Source organism: Corvus hawaiiensis, chromosome 1 (assembly GCF_020740725.1).
Source record: "Corvus hawaiiensis isolate bCorHaw1 chromosome 1, bCorHaw1.pri.cur, whole genome shotgun sequence".
NCBI classification, from domain to species: domain Eukaryota; kingdom Metazoa; phylum Chordata; class Aves; order Passeriformes; family Corvidae; genus Corvus; species Corvus hawaiiensis.
In genome coordinates, this window is record NC_063213.1 from 5169488 (window position 1) to 5183749 (window position 14262).

Below are 14262 nucleotides of genomic sequence, written 5' to 3' on the forward strand. Positions count from 1 at the left end.
CCTCTTAATTCCTATGTAAAAATTCTCACTTAAGTTTTGGATAGATCACCAAAATCTTTTAATTTCTGCATCTGTTTTGGGAAAAAGTTCTATCCTTAGGTAAAATCAGAGACTCAGTATGAGCCTTTCTTATGGCTCTTGTCTGGAGATTCCCACTTTAAATGAAATTTATAGCTTATTGGTTTTTTCCTTCTGACTTGTACACTCCCTAAAAAGGCAAAAGAAAGCCCCTCTAATCCACAGATTAATTTCAGGATGAAAATCACCTGAGGCAAAGAGGAGACAGAATAAAAAATTCCGGCAGCTGGAGTAAAGGATCGGGATTTTCCTCTGAAGAATTCAGTGTGCTTTATCTAGGAAAGGACAGGAAGGGTGAACTGTCATCACCAGAAGAAAAAGAGGTAACAAATTTTTTTTTCAGTAATGTTGTCTTTCCAAAACTGGTCAAATACAGGCATATTCCTGTTCAGGGATTTACCAGAGTGGAGTTTAGTGCCAGAAGCAGCTCTGAACTTGCAGTAGCTGGTCTGTCTGGACCAAAGCCAATACTGGAGCTGGAATTCTGTGAGCAAAATCAAAGGATTTTTAGGTATTTATTTTAAAGAAAAATAGAAGTGTAGGAAAGAGAGCATGTAGAAATGGGAAAACTACAATGTAATTTTTGTAATGGTTATGAATAATTTATAAAATACTCTCTGATACCTTCTATTTATTAAATCTGAGTCCACTAAAAAAGGGGAGGAGGATTGAAAATATATTCAAAGAAAGATAAGCTTCCATGTGGGAAATTCCATCAAGTCTGCCTGTGTCCTAAGTATCTTGGGTTCAAGAAACATAATGCTTGAAATGAGTTTCTCTCTATGTCATTAAAGATGATAGTTAGTAATTTATAGTATTTTACAAATAATTTTGAATATAGAATACATTCAAAGAAGTAAAAAACAGCATTATGGAAACATGAAGGAACAAAAGCAGAGAGTACGTAATTGCTGACTCATAACACATTGTCTTTGGTTTAATGGGATGGCAAAAAGCTTTGTAACTGAAGAATGCAGTGTATAATTCCAATTTCTACTTCAGGAATACTGTCATGGGTGCTCAGTTCCTGGCATGACAACAGATATATTTATCTGGATCTCCTGTGTGAATGCATGTGATTCATTCAATTTCCATGATTTCATGGGTTTAACCCAAGTAATTTATCCCGTTTTGAGAACTACATACACTAATATGCAATTTAAAAGTTCTTCAATTTCCCAGCTGATTAGGCAGTTACATCTGGTTCATGTAGATAGATATTGTAATTATAGAGCTTTGGCCTCTGTTTGAATGCACCCATTGGTACTTCTAAGCTTGTACTTTTTAAAGTCACAAAGTTTATTCCATTACCAATACTACTTGTAATATTAGTACACAACCAAGCTTTAATTTTGAGTTTTATTTGTTCATGGATTAATTCATGGACCGGAATTAGAAAGAATCAGTAACTGATATTACTGTGCTCGGTAGTTGGACAGTGTCAGCTCTTCTGAAGTCAGCACAGTGGATCTGACAAATCCTGAAGATGTTTTAAAGCAGATTCCAGAATTTTCTGAAGACTTCAAGACTCCAGAACAATGTTTTCCAGAAGGTAAGGCTCTCACGGTTTCACTACTGGGAAGTGAGAAGAATGAAATCTCACCTTGTTTCTCTAGTGATACAGAGCCAATAGGGTCAGATTATTTTCAGTTAATTTTAGTTATCTGAAAATGAGCTAAATAGTCCAAATCATTGTCCCTTTCTAGTCAACACAGAGACTGAGACACCTGAAAAATAAAACCTCTTCCCCTAAAAGCCAGTTGCTTCCAGCTGGGACATGGGCAATGGCATAGACCGCATTCCAAAAAATAGGATTGTGAAGTGAGGTGAATTTCACTCTGTTGCAGAGCAACCAAGTCACTCTGGGGGTTTAACATGAGAGAAGTGTATGTGATCAGGTCTCACCTGACAATGGTCACTTGGAACATCAGTTTTATTAATACTTTGCAGCAGTATTCCTTGAATAACATTTCATGGACAATCTCAAACAAAGGAGTGAAATAAGTAACAGAAGGTCCTAGGATTAATTGAATTTCTATAGGGTGATGATCAGAGAATCTTAGAATTACTTGGGTTGGAAGGGACCTTAAATATCTTCCAAAAATCGGAGAATTTCTTTTCAACTCTTCACACAACATCATCTAGCTTTGCAAGCTGTTCTAGGATGTGGTCAGTACTTTTATTTCTTCCTACCCTAGTATGTAATAATGGTGACTTTCATGATATCAATCCTGACAAATTTGGTGGCTTTCTATGCTGGGGTTCCAGCAGTGGTGGACAAGTGTGTTATATTAAACAAATTAAAACTGGAAATTCTTCCTGCTGCTCCATCTTTGCTCACCCAGTCAGCCTGGCTGGCCATCACCATTTCCACACACATTTCATCCCCCATTTTCCCCATCTCCGATCCATTTTCTTCAATTCCGTTCTTTTCCACTTACCCAGGCTGTGCTGCACCACAAAATGAGCAGGAGGAACTTCTCCAGCCTTGCAGAGCCCAGCAGCTCCCAGTCCCACAGTGCCCTGAGCTCCCAAAGGCAAACCCTTTCCCCCCTCACTGCCTTCCCATTCAACCGCCACATCCTGGATATTTTATGTGATGAGAACTCAGATAAATCAAATCAGGCTGACACTATTGCCATGTTCTGCAAAGCTGGTTTGGTTTTTTTTTGTTGTTGTTGTGCCTATTTTGGGTCAATGAAACTTGTAATCCACAGTTTTAGGACTTAATCAATAACAGTTAAGCATGTAGAGATTATTTGAAGCTATAGAGATGTTATTCTGGAATGCAAAGTAATCTCTGAGTAGTAATAATACAAATACTTTTACAGTTACATTTTACATCATAAATCCTGAGGGAGATCCACTATATCTACATTGCAGTTTGATTTCTCCAGAAGAGAAAACCCACAAATATTACATTAATAACACACAAGTCAGATTTCTGAGCAACAGTTTGTTTCTGTTGTTTTGTTCTTTTTTTTTTAACTACTTCATCAATGGCATTTTTGTGCCAGTTCAGACGTTAGAACAAAATAAATAAAGTTTTTTTTGGTTTTTTTCCTGCTGCAGAGAAGAAAAGTGAAATGTCTTGTTTTGTTCTCTGTAGTCCCTGGCTGGAATGTGCCTGCTGTGGCAAAACCATGAGAGAAATCAATCAGCAAGCCTTTACCTAACACAGATTTCACCCTCCCCCCCTCCCAAAGTCCTTATCTTGTGCAAGTGCTATTCCTTGCCTCAAATTCCAGATCCACATTACTGGAGAATATTGCAATAAAAAGAATATGAATATTTTTTTACATATATTATAACCTATCATGGATGCAAGTTATGTATAGGTTGCTATATAATTAATGTATAAGATTTTGCATATATACACATTATTTTTTCCATGCCTGGAAATGACAGAAGCCTTCTGACTGACATTGTTTGCCATAGTGAGAAAATGAATTAATGCAGAGAATACAGAAAGGAAAAAGTTAGCCAAAGAGAATTAATTAGTGAAAAAATTAATAAGCAAGCAAACCCAGGATGTTGTAAATGGGTGATCAGGAAATATTAGGTGGCCCTGGCATCATTGTCTGCTGTGAGAAGGAATCTGGTGAGCTGGAAAGGAGACGTCTCATTTTATGGGGTCTATGTATCAGCTAGAACATGACATGGTTTTTTTGGGTTCTATGGTATAAAATCAGCAAATAAATAAAATTCAGAAGCAAATAAATAAATGAATAGACCTCACAAGGCACAGTGTAATGCTGCAATATTGAAGACAACTGTTTGCCTCCTCTATTCCTGAGCCTTTTTGTTCAGGGGCATCTCACCTCTGCTTTCCAAAGAGTGTGCAGAAACTGAGAAGGGCTTTAGTAGTATCAAGACTCTTCCCATGGCCTTGACGTTTTGTGTGTCCCAACCTCAGGTCAGTGAGAGCCTGTCCAGTGTCCCAGAAAGCTCTTGAAATAATGGAAAGTTGTCCAAAGGGGCTCTCCCTACTGTGTATAAAAATAGGAACTACAAGACAAACTAGATGTATTCCAATTTTTTTTCTCTTGATAAAACAGGGAAAACCAACAACAACGATGCAGTAACTGTGACCATTGACTTTTTCCTATCCCCAGAAGTTTCTTGGCCATGCCTTCACATTCATGTACATTCCTTCCATGCACTCATTGCTGTCTCTCACTTTCAGGTTGTGTTCGGTACTTTCATTGTTGCCCGGGTAGTGCTGTAAAGTTTGGAGGAGAAACCTGGTGGAATCTGAGAAAAACCTGCTACCAGATTGTTGAACATTCTTGGTTTGAATCCTTTATCGTATTCATGATTCTTCTGAGCAGTGGAGCCCTGGTTTGTGTAGCACAGTTTCATGTATCTACTCAGAAGGATTCTTTGGCTTTAATTTACACCCAGAGAAGTTGTTTTTAGCAGCAAACACAGTGAATATCTTTGAACTCATAACGAGGGAAGAGTCTTCAAATAGCAGTCATTTATTCACCATTTTAATTATTGCAAATCTATTATTGATATTTTTAAAAATTATAAGAGAGCATGAGCAAAGCTAAGAATATATAAATCTCAGAAGCTGTTTCTGTTCTGGCTGTATACTGGATTTTTCTCAGGAAGTTATGTCACAATTGTGAAATATTAAGGAAATTTTATACCATTAAAACAAACAAGTGATTCTTAATACTTGGGAAAAAAATACTTAGTTTTTTTCAATATACAAACTTTATGATATAAATTTCTAAAAATATATACTGTCCTCTTACAATTTCATTGTGCAGGAAGGATGCATCCACAGGGCTGTACTACATAGAGAAAAAAAAAGAGAAGGCACAGGGAGAATTACACTTTTATCAGCTGGCATAGATTTTAGTAATAGATGATGTTCAGTTCTGTATTAAAACAAACTGAGGGACAAAGAGATCTCAGTGTTGCTTGACTTTAACAGTATAAGGTTCATTTCTGACTTTTGCCATTTATCTATATCAATTATGATTTCAGGCATTTGAAGACATCCATATTCATAAGAGAGAAAGAATTCAAGCGATATTGGGATTTCTTGACAAAATGTTCACTTTCATCTTTGTTCTGGAAATGCTCCTGAAGTGGGTGGCTTATGGCTTCAAGAAGTATTTCACCAATGCCTGGTGCTGGCTGGACTTCCTTATTGTAAATGTGAGTTCTGCCTTTGCTGTTTCTACACAGGAATAGTAGCAGAATCCCTGATTATTTTCTGGATGCAGATTTCAGACAGTGCCCTCAACTCCTGTAGCAATGGTGTCGGGATATTGTATTCCAGGCACCAAAAGTATGGTTTTGCTTGTTGGTTTGTTTTTGTTTTTTTTTTTTAACAGAAATAAAGGTGACAGGACATTGCTCATACTTCTCTTTTGTCCTCCCACTCAGGTCTCGTTGGTAAACCTCTTTGGCAGTACCTTTGGCCCCATGAAATCTCTTAGGACTCTGCGAGCTCTGAGACCCTTGAGAGCATTGTCACGGTTTGAGGGAATGAGGGTAAGGCTGATTGCAAATTAGAGCTTGTCAGAACTGATGAGCACCTAACAGGTTTATAACTCATTGCTGTGTCTTTATGAAGTTCACATGTTTACCCTGAGTTCAGTTTAGGAACTATAAAATGAATTTTTAAAGAGCCCCTTAGTTGTGCTTTTCTGTACTTGTATGTTCCTTATAGACTTTCCTGGAGTGATTGATCCAAATGCTGTTGAAACTAAAACTGGCCTAGGTGGAATCTTGTTCCATTGCTGCTCAATCAGTCTTGTGTTCCTGTCTTACTGAGGTAGACAAAAATAAAGTAGAGAATAAGAACTGTGAGCACAATTACAATTTTTGAAGTCTGAGGGCAAGCCAACTCAGAGGAGTCATTTCAATTCTGAAAGATTTTACTGGATTGATTTACAAAACCTGTAGCCTATTAAAAGGTACTTTACTCAAATTATTGTTGCAAATAGTGTTCTTTCAGAAAGCAAAAGTGTTTGTCTGTAGAATATTTGATGCTTTTTTTTTCCATCAAAAAAGCACCTGGAACAAAGAGGTGCTGCTGGACATTAATTACATTTATTTACAAATTTACCATTGTACAAATGCAGAGAGGGATTCCCTTATCCATCTGGTAAAATATATCTGTACACTGCAATGTGAAACAGTAGGATAACCACAGTGGTATTTAGGCAAAAGTCAGGTCTGTGGGATGTGCTCTGGCATGTGGAAACAGGTGATAGAAATGCAAACAATATCACTGTCACACACTTACCTGAGCAATGGCTTTAAACTAATAGAGATGTAGATTAGATGTTAGGAAGAAATTGTTTCCTCAGATTGCCCAGAGAAGCTGTGGCTGCCCCATCCCTTGAAGTGTTCAAGGACATTTTGGACAGGGTTTGGAGAAACCTGGGATAGAGGAAGGTGTCCCTGTCTGTGACAGAGGGCTGGAACTGGATGATCTTTAAGGTCCCTCCCAGCCAAAACCATTCTGTGCTTCCAAAAAAGCAGACTCGATGCAGCTGGGACATGAATTGCTTTTGGATACATTCTGGAAGTGAGACTGAAAATTCTCTGATTGCAATCTTGACACTATGAAGAGAGACAGAAATGGCATTAAATTAATTATCAGAATTTATCAAAATTTCCATGTCTGGAGTCTATTTTGAAATTGAAACAGGTGATGTCATACTTTCTGTCTTGCCATGAAGTATGCATGTGACGGGGTCTCCAAAAAGCCTTCACAGGGCCTTTGAATTTTTCTGCTGGTCCATCAAGTTTTTCTTTGCTACCTCACAGATGAATTCGCTGCCTTCACTGTGAAACTCAAAGAAATGTTCCCACCATTCCCTTACCCCATTTTATGAAGCAATCTGTTATGTCTTAGCATATGTTAAAATCTACATTTACAGGCACTTTTCTGTGCCTGTACAGCACTTAGCACAGAAAATGTACCTGGCTCATGGTTATAGACCCCAAACACAATCATAATCTGCTAAAAGTAAATGAAGCAAATTACTAGTGGAGAATTATTACTGATCCTTTTAAAAACTACTTTTGACAATCTCAGAAATAGTCCTCTGCACTAGTGCTCATGGATGAATACTTCAGAAATTTTATGTTAATACAGTTTAAAACAAAGAAGCAAATGGACTCTCTCCTATTCCAGAACCAAGGGAAAGTCAAAAAAAGAGGGTGGAAGTGCATTTTAGTAGTAGTAGGGTCTCACAGCAGACCAAGAAGTATCAGCTCTTGCTTTGAAAGCCTAATAGACATTGTTCAAGGTCCCCCTGCCAGCTCTAGTACATGGAAAACATCAGATTTTTTTCTTGCAGAGACAACTAAGTGACTGCTTACAGATACCCAGGCCCATCCTTTTTTTTTGAAGCGTATTTTTCCTCTCCCTTTTCACCCAAGGTTGTGGTCAATGCCCTCCTGGGAGCCATCCCTTCCATCATGAATGTTCTGCTTGTCTGCCTCATCTTCTGGCTCATCTTCAGCATCATGGGAGTGAACCTCTTTGCTGGGAAGTTTGGGAAATGTGTCAATATGACAGATGAAAATTCTGAATTAAATAGCTCCATCGACAACAAAACAGACTGTGGGATGTATAACAACACTGGAAAAATATTCTGGGTCAACGTTAAAGTCAATTTTGATAATGTTGGCTCTGGCTACCTGGCTCTTCTTCAGGTGGTAAGTGCTGCTTACCCTCAGTAGTCAGCACCTTGTCAGATGGGCTTGACCTTTTGTCAATTCCTAACTTGTCTCTGAGGGTGATGCAAGCAGTGAAATATCCTACAACTTGCTCTCCCCTTGTAGCTGGCTGTTCATGCACACGAATGGCAAAAGGGGGACAGATGAGATCCTGCTGTGATTTTCCAGGTGATAAAGTAACATTTGGTGAGCAGGTGCTGTTGCAGCCTCTAGCAGTTTTGTGATCCTGAGCGCTGGAGTCAATCTCAGATGGAAATCTGGGGCAAATAGTGACATTTCTGTCAAAATATGGATTTGCTCAGCCATGAGGGTTGCATGGCCTTAAGTACCACGCTGATGAAGGTTTGCTCTGTCAGAATCCTAGGATAAAGTGTTCTGTCCCACCCTTGAGAGCTTTCATATCCTAACGAGGCTGAGAATGTCTCACACACAGCAGCAGCCAGAGCTCGGTGCTTTGTGCTTGGGAACTCAGCAAAGGCTCTTGCTCCAGTCAGGGTCATTTGGATATTGCGAATAATGTGAAGACTTTTAAGGTCAAAGTTCAACACATTTTCCATCATCTTTCATTCCAGGCAACATTTAAGGGTTGGACGGACATCATGTATGCAGCAGTAGATTCACGAGAGGTCAGTCATTGTATTCAAACCACATTTTTGGTGAATGCTACTGCTTTCTCCTAATGCATTATTAGTTTTGCACTTCTACATCTGCTGTTTGTCTGCGCTAAATACTTCCAGTAATTATTTTTTATCAGATGATATAAACATTTAATCTGCAAATGATTCATAGTATCCTAAAGCTCCTCTGTTGCAATGGGGAGAGGGTTTCAGCTCTAGATCCACCCACTTAAACAGAACAAAGTGGAATGACTTTGGAGGGAAAGAATTTGAAATATAGAGGATGTCTTAATTTTATTATGAGTTCAAAGGAATAAAAGAATTTTTACATTATTTTAATATTTTAATACTGCTAATATTATATATGAAAATACAGATAAATAAAACAATATATATTATACAATGTTATTCATATTATAATAATAATTATAATATTTATATTATAATAATATAAATATTAAAATAATAATAATAGTATTTTCATATACTTATATGTTTTTGTATGTGTTTCAATGTATTTCTTCTTTGTTCTTCAATGTGAAAAGTTATTTTTCTTCTTCTGATTTTGTTTTTATTAATAATAACCATCACAGAAGTTTTTTGCTAAGAAGAGAAAAAAGAATAACAACATATCTAGGCCAAGATTTTTAATGGCAAGAGCTTGGAGTTTGACTTCTACATAGTTTGCTTGATTTTTCATGCACTGAGAAATTTACAGCTCTTGTTCTTATTGGAAGGAACTGAACTTCTGCAATGCCTGTGAAAATCATGTCAAGAATATTCAAACAAAATTCTGAGTTATGCACTATTGGTAGTTTTAAACTATACCACTTCTGTCACAATTAGCAGTAAGGCTGTAAATCATAATTACTCCTGGAATCAATTTTTGAGAGGAGCTTCAACATGAAGATTGTTCTGAACTGGGCCCATGTTGTTGTTGATTATTTCTCAAATTGCTTCTCATTCTTGCAGAAAGATGATCAGCCGAAGATGGAGAACAGTCTGTATATGTATCTCTACTTTGTGAACTTCATCATCTTTGGATCTTTTTTCACCCTGAACCTCTTTGTCGGTGTAATCATTGACAACTTCAACCAACAAAAGAAAAAGATAAGTGCCTTGGCTGTGCTTTTGAGAACAAGGTCCTATACCTGGAATCTAAAATTTCTATCGGCATTTACCAGAGTATTAATGATTAAGTTACAAGAAATAACTTTCTCCTTTCTTTTCCCCTGTAACCTGAACACCTAGATCTTCCTGAAACATTTCAAAGCCTCTTAAAATTTCACTCCTTTTCGGGAGCTGAGCGTGACAGGAGACTTGTTATTTAGTAAGTGGTCTGCTACAGGTGCTCTGAAGAGTATCTTGGATATTCAGCCAGCCCAGCATGTGGGAAGTCAGGGATAGATTTGTTCCTGTCCATGTTTTTTGTTTTCATTCTTTTTGAGTGAGCCTAGTTTCACACCAAGACTTCTACTCTGTGAATGTCTGGTTTGTGCCACTGATTTTTCGGACACAGTTAGATGATATGAAAAGGGCCAGTACCAGCAAGGTGTAAAAATGGAAGGAATGCCAGTTTCGAGAATTTTAGACATTTTAACTACAATAGTTATCTTCTCACCAAATAACAGTGACATTTCCTTGTATACTTAGGTGGGGAAGATATCTTTATGACAGAAGAACAGAAAAAATACTACAATGCAATGAAAAAGTTGGGATCCAAGAAACCTCAAAAACCTATTCCAAGACCACTGGTAAGACTGAATTCTTCAAAGGGAAAAAACATTGCAAAAGTACAATTTAATTCACTGAAAAGTGCATATATTTATATATTGCATATAAATGATTCATACTGTCTTTACATTGATACACATTGACTGAATTATTTTATGGGTTAAATATTCATTAAGTTCTCTGCATAAATATTACTGGGTTTTATATTCACCTTGAAAGTGATGAAACTTCAGGATGGGAAGGGATTTCAGTGCCATTTTTATACTCTGCCCCTCTCCAATTTCACCAACTTCACTGTAGCTGAGTGACTGCAACATAAAAATTGAAAATGTTGGAAACATGTATGGATGAGTACTCCTTATTTTCATAACTGATGTCAGATGTATTTTTTTCCCCCCTCTAGAACAGATATCAAGGCTTCCTTTTCGACATTGCAACATCCCAAATCTTTGATGTTGTCATCATGGGTCTCATCTGCCTCAACATGATCACGATGATGGTGGAAACCTATGAGCAAAGTGAAACGAAGACAAACGTGCTCAGCAAAATCAATATACTCTTTGTTACCATCTTTACTGCAGAATGTGTGCTGAAATTGCTGGCTCTGAGGCAGTACTATTTCTCAAATGCCTGGAACATATTTGATTTAGTTGTTGTTATTATATCACTTGTTGGTAAGTAAAATTGTCTGGAAAATTCTTTACTATATCAATTATTATTCTTTTTAGGAAAAAAGAGGTAGTTAAAATTTATTAACTGCAAATAGGCATTGAAATGTAAGTCGTAATACTGTAAAGTCTTAAGGAAAAAATAAGTACCCCCCTATGATGATATTAAATAATATTAAATGAGATTTAAAACAATTGTTTTAGTAAAAGTGTGTATATATTCATAATGGTTCTTTAGGGTTTTTTTTTTCCTCATCTGAAATACAGAATGAATATCCCATCATAGCATTATCACATTACATGATAATTTCCATTGTCACAGATTTAGTGCCAACTAAGAAATCTTCAATCAGATCAAATTGTTAGGTTTTGTCATCTGTGTTTTTGATAGATGACTGAAATATATGGAGAATAGGAAGGCTGGAATTAGATTATAGACAATGGAATTCAGTTTCTCTAAACTCGGGCATTGCTGACTGAAAATACACATTGTGTACCAGGATAGAAAAGATCACAAAAAATGTATTAGTTTTAATTTGAAGGGATTGCAATGGAAGAATGAGGTAAAGAGCTCAGTTGCAAATTTGAGCTTTCTGCCCATTTAACTATTCCTAGGGCTAGTACTGCCAACAAGCAACAGGCATTTAGGGGAAGAAGGATACTTCATTTCTTTAGTATGACTCATGTCTTGGGTAAGTAAGATTCCAGTAAGACTATGGCCCTTTCTTGAGAAAATTAAGTTTCTGGATTGTAAATACAGAAAAATGTACCCAAAACAGCTACATTTAGAAAAGACAAGCCTCTTCTAGTGCTACTAGATGTCACTTTTTTCATTCAAACAAAGAAAAAGTAACATCCGTGTGTAGCTATGTCCCTAAATGAACCAAGAGCCATTGTAGAAGTTGTGCATGCCACTCTACATCCATTACTGTGTTTGCTTCTGCATATCTTGCCTATATTATCTCAATAGTAACCATGACACTGCATTATATCTTGCTTTCTTAGTTTACCTTTGTAGTGTCAGTATTTGAAGACAAATGTAGAAGGTAACCTGAACCTGCTGAAATATTCATGCAACCAGAGCCAAAGATAACCATCAGTCACCAAGTGTCAACTGATACAGATATTTGAAGTTGTGCACAGAAGGTTCCTTGTCATCTTTAGTGCAACAGGGACTGTCCTCTGATGGCTGAAGAATATAGTTCATAATTGCTGATTTCTACAACTATTTTTTTCAGTCAGCTTCTCCTAAAAGTAATTCTGGTAGAGCTTAGCAAGCACACATCAGATATTTTTGAGCTCTGAAGATATTATCATTCCAGCCTCCTTACTAGTTAAGGAAAATTGTGATATTCTAATGAGTTGTTATCCTTTCCTTTTCAGCCTTACTGCTTTCCAGCATTGGCAAAGCCTTCGAACATCTCTTACCACCCACACTCTTCAGGGTCATTCGCTTGGTCCGGATTGGGCGAATCCTGAGACTCATCCGGGGAGCCAAAGGAATTAGAACTCTGCTTTTTGCCTTAATGATGTCTCTACCTGCTCTGTTCAACATTGGCCTCTTGCTGTTTCTGGTCATGTTCATTTATGCCATTTTTGGCATGGCTAACTTTGCCTATGTGAAGATGGAAGGCGGCATTGACGATATGTTCAACTTCCAAACCTTTGCTAACAGCATGCTCTGTCTCTTCCAAATCACCACATCAGCTGGCTGGGATGGTCTTCTCAGTCCTATTTTAAACACTGGGCCACCCTACTGTGATCCAAACGTAAAAGGTACCATAGGTGAATGTGGTAAACCTGCCATAGGTATTATTTATTTTGTAAGTTACATCATTATATCATTTCTCATTGTTGTAAACATGTATATAGCTGTTATTCTAGAGAACTTCAATGTTGCCACTGAGGAAAGTACAGAGCCTTTAGGGGAAGATGACTTTGACATCTTTTATGAAATCTGGGAGAAGTTTGATCCTGAGGCAACCCAGTTTATAACCGTCTCTGTACTTTCAGACTTTGCAGATGCTCTGTCTAAGCCTTTGCGTGTACCAAAACCAAACAAAGTTGAACTCACAGCAATGGACCTGCCTGTGGTCAGTGGGGACAAGATACACTGCTTGGATATCTTGTTTGCTTTCACCAAGAGGGTGTTGGGAGATTCTGGGGAGCTGGATTCTCTGAAAGTACAAATGGAGGAGAAATTCATGGCTGCCAACCCATCAAAACAATCCTACGAGCCAATATCAACTACACTCAGACACAGGCAAGAGGAAGCATCAGCCACGGTGATCCAGCGTGCCTACAGGTGTCACCTGCTCCTGCGCTCCCTCAAACAGGCTTCCTACCTGTACCAGCGCAGAACTTGCAGCACTGACACGCTGGGGGATGCTGCTCCAGAAAATGAAGGACTTATTGCATCTATGCTGCATGCAAATTACGGTAGGAGTGCTAACAAGTCTGAAACTTCGTCCTCAGTGTCCATCCCTCCGTCGTATGACAGCGTCACAAGGGAGAGTAGTGGCAATCTCATGGTTGAGAATGGAGAAATAACAGGCAATCAACAATCTCCAGGTGTTAAGTAGTTAATCGGTGACAAAGTTGTTAAGAATATTTTTAAATTTTCACAGAATATGATATAGTAAATACATGTCAGCTGAGGCAGCCTCCCTGTGAAACCAGGGCTGTTGATGGTGATCAGTTAATTACGGCAACTGGAGAATCATGGCCTTTGGCTCTGCTGTGTTCAGTTTTCTTCAATATTTACAAGTTCAGAGAAAGCTTTTGGATCTGTTTGATCAAGGGCATCCCACTGCACAGCAGGTCCCACAGTACCTGAGTGCTGTGACATGTTCATAGCAGTGATAGGCAACCTCAGCTGATATTTTCCCTGTAAAGGAAGCAGAGGAAAGTCCAAGCACCATTGGATCTACTGGAGAACAGAAAATGAATGTCAATATGAGCATAAATTGAAGAATAGAAAGGAGCTAAAATTTATTCCATTCCTAATTGATGCTATAATTATAAACCTGTTTAGCAAATGGCTGCTGATTTTTTAAATCTTTTTTTTTTTTTTTTTTTTTTTTATGTTTAGGGACAGATGTCCCACATAGACCCTGCATGATCCACAGATATTCCACAGTGTAGTGGATTTCTTCCCATATGATCGATTTATAGAATAAACCAAGGCATGTATGTTATCATAGTTGTGTTACTGAAGTTTAATGAAATAATAAATACAAGTCTTAGTATTACAGAAGTCATACTGAGCAGAGCAAAACCTTGCTTTATGTTTTGCCTGTGAGGATTTTTATTTTTAACCTGGTTTCCTCTGGCAGTGAGGTGAAGGCAGTTGTGCCATCAGTCATCCCATAAAAAATTGTGTTTATAGCATACTTTCCTCAGACTTCACCTAATGGTTAAGTTTCGTGTTCAAGTTCATTCTTGACAATGTG

At 37.7% G+C, this 14262-nt stretch overlaps 1 protein-coding gene across 1 annotated transcript in view; it reads left to right on the top strand.

Moving 5' to 3' along the window:
* Positions 1 to 13392, top strand: part of LOC125333359 (sodium channel protein type 5 subunit alpha-like) — a 33400-nt gene extending 20008 nt beyond the window's left edge. Inside the window, exons 17-27 of the mRNA XM_048319260.1 lie at positions 255 to 401; positions 1510 to 1630; positions 4265 to 4419; positions 5077 to 5250; positions 5482 to 5589; positions 7492 to 7770; positions 8364 to 8417; positions 9381 to 9522; positions 10062 to 10162; positions 10546 to 10816; positions 12194 to 13392. Coding sequence (XP_048175217.1) covers positions 255 to 401; positions 1510 to 1630; positions 4265 to 4419; positions 5077 to 5250; positions 5482 to 5589; positions 7492 to 7770; positions 8364 to 8417; positions 9381 to 9522; positions 10062 to 10162; positions 10546 to 10816; positions 12194 to 13392 — 2751 coding nt within the window. The remainder of the gene's footprint in view (positions 1 to 254; positions 402 to 1509; positions 1631 to 4264; positions 4420 to 5076; positions 5251 to 5481; positions 5590 to 7491; positions 7771 to 8363; positions 8418 to 9380; positions 9523 to 10061; positions 10163 to 10545; positions 10817 to 12193) is intronic.
* The last annotated feature ends 870 nt before the right edge of the window (positions 13393 to 14262 follow it).